Source organism: Plectropomus leopardus, chromosome 4, assembly GCF_026936395.1.
Source record: "Plectropomus leopardus strain MGB_pleo_1.0 chromosome 4, ASM2693639v1, whole genome shotgun sequence".
Lineage (NCBI taxonomy): Eukaryota > Metazoa > Chordata > Actinopteri > Perciformes > Serranidae > Plectropomus > Plectropomus leopardus.
In genome coordinates, this window is record NC_142179.1 from 21,058,982 (window position 1) to 21,079,835 (window position 20,854).

General features: G+C 39.5%; 2 protein-coding genes across 2 annotated transcripts; one reads left to right on the plus strand and one right to left on the minus strand.

Annotated features, from left to right (window-relative positions):
• Positions 1-144: 144 nt before the first annotated feature.
• On the plus strand, positions 145-5,026 carry kctd10 (potassium channel tetramerization domain containing 10). The gene is made up of 7 exons (XM_042487974.2): positions 145-302; positions 1,579-1,792; positions 1,899-2,068; positions 3,123-3,209; positions 3,301-3,353; positions 3,439-3,634; positions 3,742-5,026. Exons 1-7 carry the CDS (start codon positions 300-302, stop codon positions 3,958-3,960), a joined length of 942 nt encoding a protein of 313 aa, XP_042343908.2. The 5' UTR covers positions 145-299; the 3' UTR covers positions 3,961-5,026.
• Positions 5,027-5,042: 16 nt separating this feature from the next.
• myo1ha (myosin IHa) lies at positions 5,043-15,308 on the minus strand. The gene is made up of 31 exons (XM_088076810.1): positions 15,152-15,308; positions 14,945-15,060; positions 14,669-14,867; positions 14,490-14,570; positions 13,305-13,484; positions 13,116-13,214; positions 12,921-13,037; positions 12,770-12,841; positions 12,539-12,658; positions 12,317-12,384; positions 11,691-11,796; positions 11,505-11,585; positions 11,328-11,419; positions 10,701-10,795; positions 10,561-10,607; positions 10,080-10,160; positions 8,905-9,010; positions 8,703-8,820; positions 8,471-8,584; positions 8,308-8,384; positions 8,160-8,228; positions 7,994-8,078; positions 7,759-7,921; positions 7,595-7,678; positions 7,416-7,509; positions 7,289-7,344; positions 7,075-7,210; positions 6,918-6,988; positions 5,799-5,896; positions 5,616-5,715; positions 5,043-5,501 (listed from the first exon to the last, which is right to left on the minus strand). The coding sequence occupies exons 1-31, from the start codon at positions 15,272-15,274 to the stop codon at positions 5,475-5,477; spliced, it is 3,075 nt and encodes a 1,024-aa protein (XP_087932936.1). The 5' UTR covers positions 15,275-15,308; the 3' UTR covers positions 5,043-5,474.
• Between the last annotated feature and the right edge of the window lie 5,546 nt (positions 15,309-20,854).

Consider the following 20,854-nt stretch of genomic DNA (forward strand, 5'->3'; position numbering starts at 1 on the left):
TCCTTCAACAGCGGAAATGTGCGGGTGGTTGATGTAATTAAAGCTATGCTCAACAACAAGTGAATCAAAAGTAGTTGAGCAGAAAGTGGGCTAAAGTGAGCTGCTGCGTGGTTACTTGTGTCTCGTTTTACCTTATCTTAAACACTATAACGTTTAACAAAATAATGTAACTGTCACTTTAAACAGAGCAGAGTGAGGTTTACGTCATTTTTATAACTGCGCAGCGCTGCACCGGAAGGAAGTGGGTGTTAGCTGACTGACGTTAGCGAGCTACTATTATAAAGTCTGCTGCGGGTTCTATGGTAAATATACTTAACTTTTATCAAAAAACAATTACAAACACGTCACCAATAGTTTGTAGACAATATTTTAATAGTCATTGTGATAATATGTGTATTTTTCTTTGCCAGATTTATGATTACATAGGGAACTTTAGGTAAGGCTAACGAGCTGGCTAGCTCATTAGCGGTGCTGGCTAAAATCAAATTAATACTTAGTGGATTGAGGAATGCGGTTCAGTGTTTAAACTCACACGAAACCTGTGAACAGTCGTACCAACGTATTAATGTCTATTATTGGCGTTTTTAAAAAAGTATATTAGCCGCAGAGTAACGTTAAAAGTATGTAGTGCTGCCTTTGAATTATCTTTGCCCGGTTTGAGCTTTTTCGTAGCTTCATCGTGGCAGTCTCAACGTGAATGCTAATTAAAAAAGAGAAATTTATCCCAAAATATACTAATAGTATAAAACACCTTAGGACACAGATTTTTTTTTTTTTAATTTCACATTGACACACTGGCAATACAGCCATGGTTCAGTCTACACGTAGAAGGACGTACTACATTATTATAGCTGTTTTGTTTTTTTCCACATAACGTTTTGCTAGAATAACAGTTATATCAACGTTGATAAGACAACTACCTCAGCCTCTGTTACTTTCATGGCTTTGATTTAGTAAGGGAAAAGTTTTGCGAAAGCTTTGACATGTCACATGACACTTAAGTCACCACCTTCATTTTGGTTTTGTAGATTTAAAAGATTGGAATTATACTATATTACCACTTAACTTGTCAACAATTGACCTTAATAATTGTGTCATAAAAGTCTTTTATATCCTTTTCCTCTGAGCCATTGACTGAGATTGTTGTCTTAAAAACAATAAAAAAACATATACCCAACATGTTCCTTCATCACAATGAACATGGACACATTTATTTTAAATTAATCTTCTTGCCTACACTGTCCTGCTGTCATAGATACTTGTGTCTATATTAAAATGAAAATACCTGTGACCTGATTTAAACATTTTTTTAGTCATCTTTAGTTGCAATAAAAGGGCTTGGGACTTTTGACAGGTGGTTGAGGAAAGCCAGAAAATATTGAGAAATAGACTAAAGGGTTTTGTCAAAAATAAATAAATATAATAACACCAGCCTTATTCTTTGAAAGGAATGATTTACATTAACATAGACCTTTGTGTAAACAGCTGTTGCCACTCAATGCTCTAAATCAAACTAATCCAGTGACACAGCAGCCCTGATCCAGGTTTCACTCTATGTTTTACCTTTTTCTGTCGCAGGAAGAGATGTCAGGAGAGAGTGTGGTGAGCTCGGCAGTGCCGGCAGCTACAACCCGGACTACATCCTTCAAGGGATCCAGCCCCAGCTCTAAATATGTGAAGTTAAATGTGGGTGGGGCACTGTACTACACTACAATGCAGACACTAACCAAACAGGACACAATGCTTAAAGCCATGTTCAGTGGCAGGATGGAGGTCCTCACAGACAGTGAAGGTGAGCTGCTTGGGGAAAATGTTTAAATTATATGCAGAGTTTATGTCAGCCTTGCGCTGGCTGTGATCTGTTGCTAACTTATGTTTCACCGCTTTCATATCCATAGGTTGGATTTTGATTGATCGCTGTGGAAAACATTTTGGAACAATCCTTAACTACCTTAGAGATGGAGCAGTGCCACTCCCAGACAGCCGACGGGAAACTGAGGAGCTGCTCGCTGAGGCCAAGTATTATCTTGTCCAAGGCCTCGCTGATGAATGCACAGCTGCCTTGCAGGTACCATCACAACAGAGGGCAGTCGGATGGCAGGACGATATATTAATACCTCATCTATCATCAGATCATCTGTATTTTTATTGAATTAACTTTTTTGGGGGTTGGGGGGGTCATTTTGAGAATTTGTTTGCATTCAACCTAAGAATTATGATTTTTCACTCAGAAAGTCTCACTCAACTTTTTATTGCTCATTTTTCTCAAAGCTTTTTATTTATTTTACTCTAGTATTATGGACACTAAACAAAGGGATATCAGAGTGAACCGGCCTCTGATTGGCATACAAAGAGGACATGGAGAACATGATTTAAACCAATTCCCAGAATGTGTACCTTGATTTTTTTATTGTTCTTTTTCAACAGCTGTGATGGGCACAAAACCTGTATGAAACTGACTAAAAGCCAATCATCTTATAAAGTCAAAAGAACAATTACCCTTTATAATTGTTGGGGTGGGGGTTGCATATCAAGTCAAGTCAAGTCAAGTCAGTTTTATTTATATAGCCCATTATCACAAAACAAGGTTTGCCTCAGAGGGCTTTACAGTGTACGACATCCCTCTGCCCTTAGACCCTCACATCACCCAAGGAAAAACTCCCCAAAAAGAACCCCTGTAACGGGGAAAAAAAAGAGGAAGAAACCTCAGGAAGAGCGGTAGAGGATAGTGAGGGATCCCTCTTCCAGGACGGACAGACGAGCAATAGATGTCGTAAATAGCAAGTGAAATACAATCATGGCAAAAAAGGAAAGAGAAAGAGAGGGGGGGAGAGGGGGGAGAGAGGGGGGGGGGCACAGAACAATAGAAACAGATGCATGTCATATTACAATAATGGTAGGTGTGAAATTAGTAATTGCTCTCTATGATGATGTTGATAGAGATGATAACAGTCTCATGCATATGTGAAAGGGAGTTGTCCAAAGGCAAGATCACAATCCTATCATATCCTTCATCCTCTTTACTACTGTGTTCCACAAGGTGGCATCCTTCCTCTTCTCATATACTGAATGTTCCAGTTTTGCAAGTGGAACTTTTTTAATCAATTCATTTTTTCCCCCAGAACAAAGAAACGTATGAACCCCTTTGTAAAGTGCCTCTGATGACATCATCTAAGGAAGAGCAGAAGCTTATTGCAACCTCAAATAAGGTAGGTTATGCCGTGGGTGCTGAATATGTAATGTTTGAAACAAAATAGTTAAGATTTTTCTTTCAAAATACAAACTTCTGTGTCTTCACAGCCTACTGTGAAACTGCTGTATAACCGAAGCAACAACAAATATTCATATACCAGGTGAGTCCTCTGTAACTGATTGAACTGAAATCATAAAAGTTGTCCTAAAAAAATGAACATCCTGTTACGCTGTTTCATTCTCCAGCAACTCTGATGACAACATGCTGAAAAATATTGAGCTGTTTGACAAACTGTCATTGCGGTTCAACGGTCGGGTACTCTTCATCAAAGACGTGATTGGGGATGAGATCTGCTGTTGGTCATTTTATGGCCAGGGGCGCAAGATTGCTGAAGTGTGCTGCACCTCCATTGTTTATGCCACAGAAAAGAAGCAAACTAAGGTAAATATGCATTTGTAATATGCCCACTCTGAAGAGTTGTTGTAAGCCTCAGTATGATTTTTGAATATCTCTCTAATCGTGTGTGTAACACTCCACTCCTCTGCTAGGTGGAGTTCCCCGAGGCAAGAATCTATGAGGAGACCCTCAACATCCTCCTGTACGAGTCCCATGATGGAAGGGGTCCAGACAACGCCCTGCTAGAGGCCACAGGGGGCGCTGCAGGACGATCTCATCATCTGGATGAGGATGAGGAGCGAGAACGAATCGAGCGAGTTCGTAGGATTCATATCAAACGACCCGATGACCGCACACACCACCACCAGTGACCTTTCTCCTTCGACCCGTCGGCCTGTGTCTCTGACCCTGGACAGTCTTTGCACCACGTTTGTGCCTTACATCACCTAGCGCCTCTCTTTCTCTCTCTCTCTCTCTCCCTCTCTCTCTCACCTCCACTCTTACTTTACCAGCTTTTCCTTGAGGAGACTATGGTGAGATGAGCGTCGTACATCAGTGTGTGGTGGTGAAGTGATTGTGTGTCGTCTTTGTTGTGTGTTATGACAGGCTGTAGTGTTCTGTTACCTGTTATAACTTCTATCACTGTTTTCTAGCCCATAGATATGGGTGTCAGCACTGCAGGTGACCACCGTTTTACCTGTATGCGAAAACAAAACAATAGTATTGTTGGTATACATTTGTTGTTTGAAGTCCTAATAACATTACATACAGGAGAGCAAGAATTATATCATGTAAGCAGCTAAAATAAATGTACATAATTTTTGCTTCTCCTTTACCATGGTTCTGATGGGTCCACTGTAAGGTCATCCGTGGATTAACCAGGTGTTGTACACAGTGGGGCCACATGGTGGCACTATTTTCCTCTTAGTAGATGTTGACAAGGCTATTTTGTAGCCTGCAGTTAATAGCAATTAAACCTTTTTAAATTTTATTAATTTTTGATACAGTTAAGATATCACAGGTGGATGCAGCATTTCATTGTAGTGCTTCTGCCATATTTAGTTTTAACATTTATGCATTTTCCCTTCACTCCACTTAATGATCATTATTTTCAGTGGAGGGAACTTGAGCTGTGACCTGAGGTGTTAAATGTACTGGGGTGATTGAATGATGGATGCCGAGGTTGAAGTGAATGACTGTAACCGGAGATCTCCCTGGCAGGAAGGGAATCCTGTCTACAAGCTTTTAACAGGGAGAGAAATTAGACCTATCCTTCATCGCTGCATTCATCAGAGAATGTACTGTTTGCACACAATAGGTTTTAGTTGAAATATGTCTAACAATCACAGTACTTGTAGGTCTGTTGTACAGAAGTGAACATATATGTATGTTTTATATTTATACATACTTTATCACAAATAAATTTCTACAAACATTCTTTTGTTCTGTTTTTAATTCACGTATTCCCAGTGAACATACAAAATTATTATACATATGGCTTCATTTTGAGAATCAGAATTACACATTCTTTGAAGCAGGTCAGGAGTTTTTTGTACATTAAAATAGTTTTGTAGATTTAAATGTGGGATTTACAGTGTTAATGTCAGGCTTTGCTTTGAACTTAAAATGCTCAAAACAGCTGAGTCAAAAAGTTAGACTGATTTGAAAACGACAACCTCTCATGAAAGTTTAATATTCTATGGAAGTACAAAATTAATTGAATAATAGCTATAGACGAAAAACGTGTTGCTGTACAACAAAGAAGGCTCATCAAGTGTTTCTAAAGTGCCAAGGTGTGTTTCCTCTAGACACGCTGATCTCCCCTTAGGGGTCTACTGATGAAATATGCAGGGGCTTCTTGTGTGTCGTCTCAACCCCACACACATTAACGTGTCCTAGCCCGAGTGGCAACCTGCAGTGACAAACGGCTCGAGTCATGTTTTGTCCTTTTGTCTGCAGATTCTTTTCACAGCAGAGCATCGTATAACACACTCATTACAACACATCATAACAGCACGCATCTCACCACCATGAGGTGTCCATTCTTGGCCTTGTATACCACGGGCTCCTGTCCGGTGGTGAAGTCCACCGCGCTCTCTTTACCTGCCTGGATTTCTATCTTGATGCTGAGGATCAATAACAACAGTGTTTAATGTCAAAGCACATATCAAATCGAGCTTCTTTGATTATTTCCTAACCACAGACTCACCTGCCCTGGACCACTTTGATTGCGTTCTGTTTGTTAGCAATGAAACAGAGTTTGGTCAAAAACTCAAACAAGTGGTCGCACTGCATTACAAGGTCCCCCTGAGACAAAAACAAAACAATACACAATCAGACAAATGGAACCTACATTACAAACTGTTATTTTTTGAGAAATATCTATCTGAAAATCTTGTGTGTAAATGAGCTCCATGATTCAATAATTTACTCAGCATTTTCTTCTGTAAGGAATGCTTTCTTTCAGTAATATTTAGTTGAGAAACGCTGCTGCAGGGGAGACACCCAAGGTGAGTACAGTAAAAAATTTTAGCTAATAGATATCATCATGAAACTTCTCCAGTTGATAACTTACAGTAAGACAATCATTTTTTGTATTACAAGTTTTCTGAAATGTTATGCTTAAACATACAAATGGCGCATTGTCTAATTAAATATGCACTGATTTGCATACATCTTCAAAACAAAAATCTGAACACTGTATAAAGCCAGGTTCAAAATTCTTGCTTCATGATGGGATCCAAGCGGTGGAATCTCACATGCAGATTGAGAAACACAAAATTGTCCAGAAAACAAGCTGGAAACGCCAGATATTTTCCACTTCTGTTGGTAAGCCAAATAGATACCTTTATGACAATAAAATATGTTCATTGTGTTCCACTCTAAAAAGGGTTGGTTTTCCAACATTTGACATCAAAATCTTCATCATGTTTTATGTTACAATAAACATTTGAGAACAAAACAAAACTGTCCTTTAATTTTGGTTATTAGAAAATTGGTCTTTGACTTTAGTCCAAGTAGCATTAAAAAAAAGTCTGAATTCTTAAATCTACCTTACCTTAAACTGTAAGAACCCTGGTATGAAAAACAAACTAATTTTGAGAGAAGATTTGAGTCATAAAATGCATTAAAAATGTTTTCACTTTGCCTTTAAAACTAAAGAAAGTGCTTTCTATATATTTGTACTTGAAACAGAACTTTGAAAGCTTTTATAAAGGTTTGATTTGTTCCAGTATATCTGATCATTTCCAGTTACATCTTCATGGAACTTTCCCAGATGTAGCTCCGACAATCATAAATATGTCTTGCATGTTTTACATCCACATACCTTCTGTTTAGGGTCCTCACATGTTATGTGGAATACAATAATGCTATCAGTCAAGTTACTGACCGAAATACCTGTAATAAGCAAATAACAGACACTTTTTAGCCCAACATGAAAACATCCCTAATTGTGAAATCACAAATGATGACATAGTCCTGACCTTTGAGAGACGTGTACAGCACTCTTTGTTTTATCTTAGCTTCTTCTATCACATATGCAGCCGCCTGTGTGAGGATGAGCTGACGAGGTCTTGGTTTAAAACCATTTCTGTCATATTTAATCACCGGGACGCTGTACTACAGAAACACAGAACACAACACAGTGAGCTGTGTTTGACGTGAGGTTCCTCCGTGTGTATCATGACATTTTGTTACCTTGATGTGCTCATTGCGAATCATCTGGAGAACCCTCATGTTTATGTCTTGTTCACCTACAGATAATAAATGATGTAAAAATGATCAAAAGAAAAGTGAATTTTATGTCAGTGTATCTGCTACATACTGATTCTGGTGTCCACAAAAGGTTGAGCGACACTCTGTGGGTAACTGTCCTTTTTGCCCTTGAAGATGGAGCTGGTGAGAAGCTTCAGTTGAAGCTAAAGGGACAAAAATATCAAGTTGATCAAGACAAAAAGAATAAATGATGATCCTGTCTTACATTATGTATTTGACATGTGTTACCTGTGCTTTTTTCTGAGGTGTGATTCCTCTCACGTACTTTCGCACCATGAGACGGTAGTGAAGCTTACGCAGTAACTCTGATGTCTGACACAAACAAAAGCATTAAGAGTGTAAGAATAAAGCTTGTATTTAATACAATTTAAAATGAAGTTGGTTAATTATACCTCTGTCAACACAGCTGGTGGAGTTTGCCACGTGGTTTTATCCAAAACTGTCTTTGGCAGGTTGGCTTTGAGCCTGTTCAAGTAATTCTGTCTCACAAAGGCCAGATACTCGGAGTTATCTGTGCTTTTCGCTTGCCCTCTGGTCATGTAACCTTTGATGAATCTAAAAATGTAAAATATTGCATCAGTGAAACTTGAAAGGAGCTGTGAAATGATATTTAATCTTCTCTCTTACTTCTTGATGACTTTCACAGCCCAGGCTCTCTTCTCTCTCTCCTTCCTGGCCTGCACTCCTCTCCAGCAGGTTTCAATCTTTGTGGCTGAGGAAATAAAAGATGTAATACAGGGTGTGTAATTTTCCTTTACTCATACAACAAAACGCCATGCACTGTGGCATTTACCAGCTTCTTTCTGTTTTTTGAATTCTCCTTTTGCTCTGTATCCTTTGTATTTGGCCTGGAGCCTCGTTGCTGCAAATTCAAGGCATAACATTAAATCTCAGTGCAACTAGTAACGACTGAAAATGAGTCACAGTAGATTTGCACTCACCCAGTTCATGTTTACATTTCTCATAAGCGTCCTCTGTGGCATAAAGTGTCCTCGGATGACGGATGAATATTTTGGTACTGTAACAAAACAAAAGCATAGAAATGTTTTTGGTTACTCTTTAAAGTGCGTTCGCTCCGTTGTATTTAGGGAGCATTTTCCTTACCGTCCCATTTTGTACTCATCTGGCAAGTAGCCCAGATGTTGAACCAGCACTTCCACTCCATCAGCAGGCATTCCTCTCCAGTGAGGCCACGTGGCCGGGCATAGGGGTTTATATCTGCAAGATGCAGCCAACAACCCTCTCAGCATGTTTTAAATGTACTGGAGGGGACTTATACAGGGGGGGTTAATTTTAAAGAATCAAGCATAAGCTCTAACTCTGTGGTCCTTCATACCTCTTTAAGAAGACCTCATATCTGCGTCTGTACGCAAAACCAGCTCGCCTGACTCTGAGGTGCTCCATCAAGCCCAGGTACTTCACCTGGTGCCTGATCAGCGCTTCATCAAACTGACCTGCATTTGCATGAGAGAGACAAGACAAATTCAAAAATCTCCATCCTGTTAACAACTTAATGTACCTTATATTAACTCAAGTACCTGGCTGCTTGGACTCATTGGATTTGAGACAGCGTATGTACCAGGCCTCTTTAGCCATCAGGATCTCTGTCAGCTTCAGCAGGCTGCTCTTAAACTGATTCGCCACCTACAGACACAACACGAGGGTTGTAATCCCCAACAGTTCACCTGTCACATACATATGGCTTAATGATGACACAGTCAGACTGCCACTGACAGAGAAAAAATGACTTGTCTTTTTCTCAGTGGTCTCTCTATCTAGACCACTTAGCGCAGGGATACTTAACTTGGTTTGCCAGGTGCCACTTTTGCAAAATGACAGGAAACCAGAGTCTCGATAGTAAACAAACATTTATAATCATTACATAAATAATTATCCACAACCTCTGTTAGAGGCTCCAGCAGATCCTGCCCTGGCACAAATTTAGCAAGAAAAATCTCACAAATTGCAAGAAATTAGAAAAGGTGACAAGAAAACTACCAAATGCATAATTAAAAAAAGAAAACTATATTATGGTGTAAAATATGTTACAGGAAAAAAAAAAAATATATATATATATATATATATATATATATATATATATATATATATATATATATATATATATAGATATATATATATATATACATATATACACACACACACACACATATATATATATATATATATATATATATATACTGTACGCTGTTACTCTGTTTGTGTTTTCACTTGGTCTGTTTATTAATATGATGATTACATTTTTTTCCCCTCCTGTGTTCCTTTGCTGTGTTTCCCTGATTTATCTGTCACTATATTACTGTATATGATCTCCCTGTTGTAGATGGAGCTGCTTGATAAGGAAAAATTCTCTGATTGATCCTGTCTCACTACACGTACTCTTACACTCACAACTCTACACATATTCACACACAACTTGTGGAAATTGTATTCCACTAATTTGAAATTATATGTGTTTTATGTGGACACTGTGGAGAAAACATAAAAAAAAAGAAAACGGTGAGCAAGATTTTAAATGTGATTTTAAGATCTGTTGAAACATAATAAACTAAGTTTTAAAAAAGGGAAACAAATCTGACGGTATGTATGATCTCTAACTCTGAGCTATAGCACAGTACTGCTGATAATACATCTCATCAGCTTCATTAGTTATACAGTTGAAGGGTGTGGAGGATCCAATAAGGTGAGCACTCACTGTTGCTGGTCTTCGCCTGCTGTCTGAATCCACTGTGGAGAAGCACTTTCTGACTATGGCATTTTTAGACTGACAAATCAGCTGTGAGAGAGTGGGATAACATACAGATTATAACACACCAATTTACCATAATGTGTTATACTTCTTCATTGCTGGCTTGTACAATTATCACCACAGACATTTTGACTTGTCAAACACAGATGTAACAACTAACACTCTTAACTGCTGCACTGGAATCACTGATGAGCCATTATTCATGTGATTGGGTCCACCTGTGCAGTTTCTGCTATAACAAGTCAAAATATCTGCTGTTAAGGGGTCTTTGATTACGCTTTATCAAGAATGCACTGATGTCTGCAAGGCTATCAAAAAAAAACTTTTGGAAAGCAAGTTTGGCAACCACTGATTTAACAAAATATACATTATTGATAATAACTGAGGTGTTAATTGAAAGAGTTTCATAGTACTACTTCAGACTTACATCTTTTATGTTTCTATATAGTAGGTCATTGTTTTTGTCCAGGAAACCTACAATGTCACAAAAATAGGCAGTTAGTGAGTTGAAAAGGAAAAAAGTTTAGTTGTTTGAGTAACAGGGCCTGACATTGTGGTTTCTCTTACCCACGACACAGTAGGTGACCTCCCCGGCATAATGCAAGAGGCGGAAATCTCCCCTCTCCAGAGTCTTACGTGTCATTTTGTCAGCCAGTTTGTGCCTGCAGTCAAAGAGGTGCAGAGAGACAGAGGGATGAAGAGCGCGAGGCTTTACAGACCAATCCTAATCCTCCATCTCTATCAGCTCAATGCTGGCTCACTGCCGGCTCACTCAAGAGACACCAGTCAGCACAATGTTTGATAGACTTTAGTGTTAAGGAGAAGCTTTGAATTACACAATATCGTTTAGACAGAGTTAATGGTTCACAAGCCTTTCTCACAGCAGGCATTTTGACTTGTCATAGTAGGAAAAGTACAGGTGCTACTAATAAAACTAGTGATGGCTCTGTTATATTTTAAAACAACAACACCCTGAAATCAAAGCAGCTAAATGGAATCCAGCCATCACTGACTGAATTATTTACACCTGTGCTTTTCCTACAATGACAAGTCAAAATGTCTTATGTGAAAAAGGCCTATATGCAATTCCAAAACACTGACTATGTAAACTTCCTATGGGGTGTGTGTGTGTGTGTGTGTGTGTGTGTGTGTGTGTGTGTGTGTGTGTTATGTTGAGGTTTTGAATTTACTCACGTGACAAAGTGAGGGTGATTTCCCATCTTTTCTTCCAGTCTCTCCAGGAAGGTGAGATCTGTGGCATCTCCTGGCCTGAGACACTCCTCATCCTGCAGGAGAATCATCAACACATGCTCATATTTCAGCTTCAATGTTGCTCCTTCAATAAACTGTTTTACTCCGGTAAATACACACCAGTATTGATATGATCCCTCTGTGTCTCTCCTCCACCAGGTCACAGATGATCTTGTTGTTGAAGAACTGAACTGGCTCCCACTGGGGGAAAATCACAAAAAGAGACTGTGAATTCCACCCAACACCAGTAAGTGTAAATATGCTCAATTATACTGATTAATTATCAGACAATAGTTTGGGGTTTACCTCAATATCCTCTGCTTCATATTCCTCCTGCTCAGCCTTGAGTGTCAGTTGGATAAAAAGCTGCTGCAGCTTCTCATTGCAGTAGTTTATACAGAACTGCTCAAAACTAAGGAAATGGGTCGTGACAAACAGGTCTCGCTCAATAAAAACTCATGATCACAGAATTAATTTGAAATGTGCAGTTTTCCCACTGCACTTTATGAAGGTTTTCAAGCAATTTTTAGTGATAACTTCCCATTTTTGTGCAAAACAATTCACTGAACACTTTACTGACACAAATGTGTCATGTTCAACATGGCCTCTCATTTTGATCCACAGCTGTCACCCACCTGCATTGATTTAGCAATGAGGATTGAGTGACACCCAGTGCCGAGTTTATAATTGTTTGCTTGGTTCTTTTTCCCCACCCTGATGAAGAGTTTAAACCCAACAGTGTTTTTATGCTGATAGCCATGCTCTGAATAAAGGCTTCTTAACCTAATTCAGCTGCATTTGTCCCTGCTTTTATGCATGAGTTCATGAAGTTTGTTTAGTCCCCACAATTTAAGGGGTTATTAATTAAGAAAGGCTATAAAAACGTCATCAAAACAGTGTCACGATGTTAGAATGGTAAGATTTCTGCCTACCTGTTTACATAGAAAACCTCGAATCCATATATGTCCAAAAGCCCTATTACAGTCTTCCTTGAAGGGTCCTGGCAAAAAATATATAATAGTATATATATATATATATATATATATATATATATATATATAATAGTATATATATATATATATATATATATATATATATTAAAGAATAAAGTCAAACACAACCTCACTTTCTGGGATTTGTCATTTGTCACACACCTTGTTCTCCATGGACTCATTGATCCTGTTGACCAGCCAGGTGAACGTCTGTCCATAGATGGCTTTAGCCAGAGCATCTCTGGCATAGATGGCATGATCGACTGTGAATGGGCTGAGGACCTTTAGAGTGAGACAAAATCATGGCTTCATTTCAAACACTGCAGGCAAAGTTTAAATAGGAGCACAGCTTTAATATAAATCAAACTAACGGGAATTTTAACATGCATGCACCTGATCTTTACTGGCTTCAATCTTCCTGAATAGGAGTCCCTCTTGGAGGCTATGAGCATCGACTCCTAGTAGCTACAGCAGAGAATAACCAGTGAGTTCAGTCTTTGACTTTTCTAAATAATCTTGGATATTTAAAAGCTTTTTTTCTTACATTTGAGACCCAGTGCAGCTCTGCATTGTTGTTGTTCAGGAGGGCATGGCCTTTACTGTCGGAGTCAAACTGAATATTTCCCAGGTGGAGGACGCTCGCGACGATCCCAAACAAGTGCTGCACAGAATTAAAATTTGTGATTGAATGCAAAAATAGGAAGGAAGAGAGAGAGGTTTAAATCAGCATCCAACTTACATTTGTGTTGATTTCATCAATGTTGATTATTTGTAGTGCATTTTTAACCGTTTTCCAGTCATTTCTGTCATTAATGGAAGATACAATGGCACACTCTCCCTGTCAGAAACAGCAAACATAAAGTGACAGATTTTCAAAGTGCATCTATGAATCTATTTTATTAACACATGTTAACCAATTTTTACATACTTGGGTTAGATAGTTGTAGTGCTGGCAGTCTCTCTCCAGGCCCAGCTGGTGCAGTAGTTTGTCCTCTCCTCCCTCCACCAGCTGGTAGAAGATGTGGAAGTTTCTCTCCCCGTGATTCTGATGCACGACTCTGGACTTCTCCAGCAGGTAGTTCAGGATATGGCCTCCAACAGCATCCCCCTATGGACATCATGATCCTACAGACAGCAGCTCTACAACTTGCAGGAAAAACATAACCTACGGTCCAGTGGACAGATTTATTTTAAAAAAATACTGTAGATAATAAAATATATTTGTATATTTTTCAGTCTTGTGAGATAAATTTTGACTTTAATTTTAAATGAACAAATTGATCCTTTAGTTCTAGTTTATTAATATTATTATTAAAATTATTATATATCAGTTTACTGTTTCAATCCTGTATTTTTTACACATTTTTTTTTACAATTAAAATACCATTAGAAAATTAAAAAAATTAAATTAGTAAATTAATTACTCACCCTCTGTCATGTTGAATTTGCAAAGCAAACTTGTCTTGTATGCCTCTAATCCCAGAGGTCTGCGTTTGATCCAAGTCTCATTTATCCAGTTGTATGCTCAGTACTTCCCAAACACTTGCATTTTTGCTAAAACCTCAATATTTAAAACATTTCATAAACACGTAACATTTTTAGGGAAAATACATGTGTTTGAGAATCACTGGGTACACATCTGGATAAATGAGACTTGGATTACACTGCATGAGTTGTGTTAGAGTTTGTAAAAGGATGTTTTTATATTGTTTTGCTGTTTTTGTGGTTGTTGTTGTTTATGGCTTTAATTAATTCATAATTTTATCATTTTTTGGATTCTGCATTCACTGTTGGGGGCAACGTTTTCTTCCTGATTTCAACGTAACACAGAGTAAGAAACTGATATACAAATGATTATTTGAGGGGTTTGGGGGGTAAACTGAACAGTTTACAGTTGTTGTTAAATTAGCTTTTTTTCTACATATTTCAACCACCCTACATATTATTTCCCGTATTTTTTTTCTGACAGTACTGTGGGTTGAATCAGAGTAATACTGATTTTAAATCAAGAGAACCAGGCTGCTCATACACTTCCTTATTTTTTCTTACTTATTGAAAATTTGTCGATAGAGTTATTGGAAGCTCATCTGTAAATCTGTCCCATGACTCTTACCTGGCTATCAAACTGAATATCCATATACTTCCCAAACCGACTTGAATTGTCATTTTTCAGTGTTTTGGCATTGCCGAAAGCCTGTGGGGAAACAACAGACCACACGGAATATTAAACATTTGCATGAAGTGCCATTTTTGGATGTTATAACTATGATATTTCACATGTAATCATCTGACCTCCAGGACAGGGTTGGACATAAGCATTTTGTCCCTGACGGTGTTCAGCAGAGTGGTGCTTGGGCAGCTGACAGCGTAATATTGCAGAATCTTCTTGGAGGCCTCCGTCTTCCCTGCTCCACTCTCTCCAGAGATGAGGATGAAGTGATTGTTAAACTCCGTCAGCATGGTGTGGTAGGCGTTGTCTGCCAATGCATAGCTGTAGGGATGCAGAACAATCAGAATATTTCACACACAAGCAAATATTTATAGTGTTCAACCAGATTTTACACTCACATGTGCGGTGGAAGCTCAAAAAAGTTGACACCCATGTAGAGATCCATCTGTTTCTTATTGTACATGTCCAGGTCTTTGTAGGGATTCACAGACACAAGCAATGTGCCAATGTAGGTCTAAAAGAACAAGTTAAAATGATCACATCAATTGTGAAGATCCACACAGTTGTTGACAATACTCTTTTAAAAAGTCCTCTCAGAGACTCACATAGATGAGATCTTTGCTGAAGCGTTTTTTGAGGTTGCTGAGGAAGGCCGCCTCTGTGGTTTCATCCAGAAGGACAAAATCCTGGATTCCAACCCGGTCCCTGGCAGTCAGGGCGCCCTCCATGTCCAGCTGACCCTGTGCAACAAGTATCAACCATAAGGCAGCCAAATGCACAATCTAAGAGCAGTGGGAATGACTTGCAAAAGTCAAAGTCCAAATTCCTGGAGTTTAACATCATAATCTGAGGATTTCTCTATTTTTAAAACATAGTACACATTCAGTGCTTCAATTAACCATATGATTTTTTTCTCTTTTTTAGTTGAATAATAATTCTTAACTTTAGAGGCAAACTCTAACAAGTGTAACACATTTCACAGGCATGACAATAACATCCAAAATTCTCAGCCATGTATTTTGACAAATGCCGCTGGATGAATGCATGTTTGTGTAAATGGCTCCACAGGGGAGGACAGAGATGAAAAAAAGCACCCAAAAAAGCACAAACATGGTCCCTGTTAGTTCTATTGAAATAAGAGGTCTAGAGGTCCTATGTGTCTTTGAAGCAAAGCTCTGTGATTGTGCAGACGAACAGACAGAAGCTAATGATCGCTACACAGCACACAGGGACCTTGGCTGGCAGCCCGTAGTTCACTAGAGCTGACACACCAAGCAAACACAACACACTGTGCAAATGCACTTGGGGAGCCCAAAACAGCGGCACATTTAAGAGGCATAGTGGGAAAAATTCCACCAATCTGTTTTGCATTCTCCGCACCAACACTTAGACCAAAGGTTTTCACAGCTTTTGTTGGTTTTGTATTTTTTTCTCTCTCTCTCTCCTTTGGAAGCAGAAGTCCTTTGATTCTCAACTCTCTCTGTAAAAACATTAAAAAAGATAATCCATTGGATCTAATTGACACAAAGCCCTCCGTCCCCCCTCCTCCCCCCCTGCCTCTATCCTCCGCCTATGGCCCTCATTTCTTCTGAGAAAGGCCAAGTGTTTTTGTCCTGTAAATACCACGGAGCAGAGACAAAAAAGACGTCTTTAAAATGCAGTCTACAATCCATTACACATATTCCCCCTGCATATCCATTCAGTAATTATTCATTAGAAAACATTTAACGTCACAGTGAATTTCACACTAGGCAGTCGAAACACAATGGAGGAGATTTGGCCTATTTTGGGGTGAGGAGTTGGGGAGGGGTTGGCTGTACAGAGGAAGGGTGAAGGCGAAGGAGGGGGCAGGAGGGGAGCAGTATTTGTCTGATCTGAGAACCTCTGAAACGGGGCCGTCTTGAGACAACGGGACAGACTAAATAGTGCAATAACGGTCTGTGCCCCGCTGCTTGCTGTGACACTCATTTAGTGTGCCCCGAGGGCGAACAATAGAGGCTTGTTCTTAGCAATCCTGTGCTGTAATTTGGACTTCATTACTTTGCTCACACGGGGCCCCATAGAAGGAAAGAGGAGGCTAGTCAAATGAGAGTGTTTTTTTCCACCTGTCAGCCCCGCACCCCCAAATGCTCTCACCCCTCTCCTCAACAATACCCCTCACCCCGTGTCCCCACCAATAACCCTCACCCGACCCCCTTCCCACAGCCCCCTCCCCTCCCAGCCACCCACTTTAAGCCAATGAGACAGGTGAACAATATCATTGAAGGAACCCTTTTTTGGACGTCAGAATCAATCTGGCGATGTGATGGTAGTGGTGCTGGTGTGGGGTATCTGTGACACCCCCTTTCTTCATGGGAACAAACTTCTCTCAGGGCAGCACAAGCAGACAATATGCTGGGACAGCGTGACTTAGGGATCTGCCATACAGTATTACAAGTAATAACATGAACAGATAAGCTCCTGTCAAGAAGAGGATTAATGAATTCAGGCGGTGATGATAATGCTAATGTTTTAGGCTTTCATTCAGAGCACTGACAAAATCCAAAGGCTTGTTGTTTTCCATTCAGGTTTCCTTTGGTGTCCTGCAGGTATTTCTTTTTAAGAAAGCTGTCTGCATCATGCACGAGTGTTTCTAATGGCACTGTGCTAGAAAGGCTGAACATTTAATGGGCGTTCTCAGAGCAGGAGGACAAGAAAGAGCGGGTTGAAGAAAGCACCTAACTATAGAAACAAGTTCTTCTCTTGCATGTGTTATTTGTAGCTTTATATAATACAAAGTGCACTGGGTTGTGGTTATAATTAAACAATCGACGGCCCAATCACGTGCACGGCGGAAAGAATCATTATGTAATGAATCCACTAAGCCATTGTCAGATCAGGTGAATTGCCTTGCTACCTCAGAGCACAACCAATTGTATTTTAATTAAGAGATGGTCCCTCATCTTGGTCTAGAGTGTCAGTGTTGCCTGAGACAGAGTGACCTCATCTGAGTGAGAAGTAGCTTTAGACGACGGAAGGAGGGAGGAGGGAGCTTACCAACAAAGTAACAGGAAAGTTTATCTCCCTCTTAAAGAGGATTCAGTCTGATTGTCTCGTGTTGGTAATATTTCAAGTAAAGAGAACGAGACTTCAACACTGTTTTTACTTTTGGTTCAGTTCATTTCATACTGACCAGGGCCCTGTATCCCAAAAGCATCTAAAAGGAATAGTTCAAAGTTTCGGGAAATAAACTTTGGCCTATTCACTCTCTGACAGAAATGTCCATTAACTGAGAAGCTACAATCAGCAGCAGTTTTTTTTTTGGATTAGAACGGAGATTGGAAACCAGAAATCTGCAGTTTTTACACTTTTGCGCTGATTAAAAACATTTTTTAAAGTGTTAATTAAACAGACTTTGTCATGTCCAAACTGATCCATGCCAAAGAGTGGAATTACAACTCCCAGGTCCATCATGTGATGCCATTGGGCACAAAAAGACTTTTTCCCACTGCCCTACATTGTAAAAGATGTCTGTAAATTAGTGGATAATTTTTTTTAACATCACAACCCTCCCGACTTGTTTCATTACCAGGATTTGATCCATTTGGTCCGATAACATTTAGAAAGTCTAGAAGAGCCACACGATTAAATCATTTTATCCCCATCAAGAGTGGGGCACTAAACCAGAAGTAGCCGCCTCAGATGGTGGAAGCCTCTAGTTTGCTTGCTTTATGGGCCAATTATGTGGAAGTAGCGCCGATCATCCCGGTAATTTCATACCGCAGAAATACAGCTTTTTTGACTTCATGCGCCATTGAGCAACTTTTATAGGAATAAATGGGGGCCTTACACGAATGCTGTGTCCAACAAAATTATAATAATTCCTTCTTTTTTCCAGTCTATTCAAAACTAATGAAAATATAGTTATGAATATTTTATTCCATTTCAGCCAATAGATGCCACTAAATCCTACACACTGGACCTTTAAGTAAGTAGAAAAGTGGTGTTGATCTTCTCACATTACTCTCTACTGGAGAGCGTATATCCCAAAATGTCAAACTTTTTTTTTTAGGTAAAACACTACTAACAAAAGATGAATTGGAAAACTTGGAAACTCTTTGATTGCACCAGATAGGATGAAATGATAAGCTATAATAAGTACTTTGAAATGCAATGAATTACAGCACAAAAGAAAACTCAAACCTGCATTTCTGAAGTGGTATTGTTCTGCTGTCAGATGCAGAATCTCAATGAAGATCCAAACTGTAAAAAAAGAAAAAAAAAAAAATCTCTCCAGAAAAGTTAGACAATAGCGTGTCCTCCTGTGTCTGCCTGCATGGAGACAATCAGTGAACCTGTAAACACTGGATGGTTGACAGTTAGTTGGCAAAAGTCCAGCTTCTATAATACTAATGAAAAAACACATGTACTGTCCTCTCCCCTGGTTTGTCTAGTAGCTCATTCATCCAGAGTGCAGTAGTTGTGTTGGTGATGCTGCATGGAGGCCTGTATGCACATATGCTCCTCCACACCATCCTGACCCAGGCTCACGGCTCTGTGGGCTGGGTGCTTAATCATTCATGCCTTTGGAGGTGGAGGGACAGAGAGATCTTACTCAGTGCTTACCTGGGTATCTACTGAGTGTAACATAACGATACAGAAACAAGATCCAAACCTCACCATTCCAACCATCCCCCTTTCCCTCTCTCCGTCTTCTCTTTCTCCAAGCTCCATTACATCACTACCAACAGCTTACAAGCCCCCAGTCTCCTTCTCCCTGCTGGCACTGTCTAGATCTAGTTACTGATCTTTGATTAGGTGGATACATTACAGGCAAATCACCAATTGCTATATTACTCAGTATAACAATGCTGGTCAGGGGAGCACCTTTGTTTCTAGAGGTAGTCTGAGCTGCCAGTGCTTAGTGCTTCTTTACAATGCTACTGGGACGATGCCCAAATGCAATTACCTCATTCTTCGCTTGGGTGGAAACATTTATCAGATAACAGCACCTTTAATCGAAGGTCGTTTGATAGCATTCAGATGTTGGAGGTTTGAATGTTTTCTTGGTCATTTGATGCCTGTATTAAAGAGTTGATGATGACAGGAAATAAAGGGGAAAATGATGGACAGACTCTAACCTAAGTCTGCAATTTGTGGTCATCACTTTAAAAATTTTTTTTAAAAAGTCTGCAATTGGCACTCTAATTAAACTTTTACTTAACTATATCCAAGGTGGAATTTGTCTTGCAGCCAGGTGAAAAACAGAATGTGCAGACTTATAAAAAAAAAACATTACAAAATGTATTAAATTTCTAAAATAATTATGTAAAACACAAGCTAAAACAAGCTCACATAAACTACGCATATGAGAGTTATTGTCCCAGTGGGAAATAAGCCTTGGATTTTAGTTCCTGCAGTGTAAAAACCTTAAAAACAACAATACATACACAGTAAAATGCAACAATAAAAGCAAAAAATACGTTCATCTATCACTTGCACGTGCCCATCATAGCAAAATAGCAGTCACTTAAACATTCATGCGATCACACAAACAGATCCACAAACAGCACACTGGCCTCTGTGTTGCCGCAGAGCAGCGGCATTGTAGTGGTTGAGTTGTGCAGCAGCAGTGCAAAATCATTAAACTGGGTAAGATAGTAATCTGAAAAGGGCAGCACCAGGTCTCACCTGTGTAATGGCAGCAACAGAATGTCAGCTGATCTGGCACTGAGTCAGGCTATCCAGTCCCCCGGAGATGGAGTGTGTGCAGGGTGGATTTTGGTTGTTGCATGCAGCAATTAACCAGGGTCCGACTCAGGAGCACCTGCCTGCTCACCTCCTGGCAAGGACACACTGTGAGGCTCAAGCTAATGTCAGTCCATAAGTGTTAACTTGAAGTCACAGCTGTGAGCTTTTAGCTCTGGTTAGCGAAAGGCTAAAGTGTTTGCAACATTTTCTCTCCATCTCTGAAACATTTCACAGATACTGACACGTGTTTTATTTTGTTCATTGTAGGATGATAACTGTGGCCGGAGCCGTTATGTTTTCATGTTTTCCATCCATCCTTATGTATGTATGTTCATCCCATTCTTGTTAATGCAATATCTCAAGAAAACTTTTAGGGAATTTCTTTGAATTGGGCACAAAGGTCCACTTGGACTCAATAATGAACTGAATTTTGGTGCCCAGAGGTCAAAAGTCAAGGTCACTGTGAAATTGTGTCAGTCTCATTCTAATAAGTGCTGTATCTCAGGAGGCCTTGAGGGAATTTCTTCACTTGTCATTCATTTGTCACAAACATCCACTTAGACTTAAGAATGAACTGA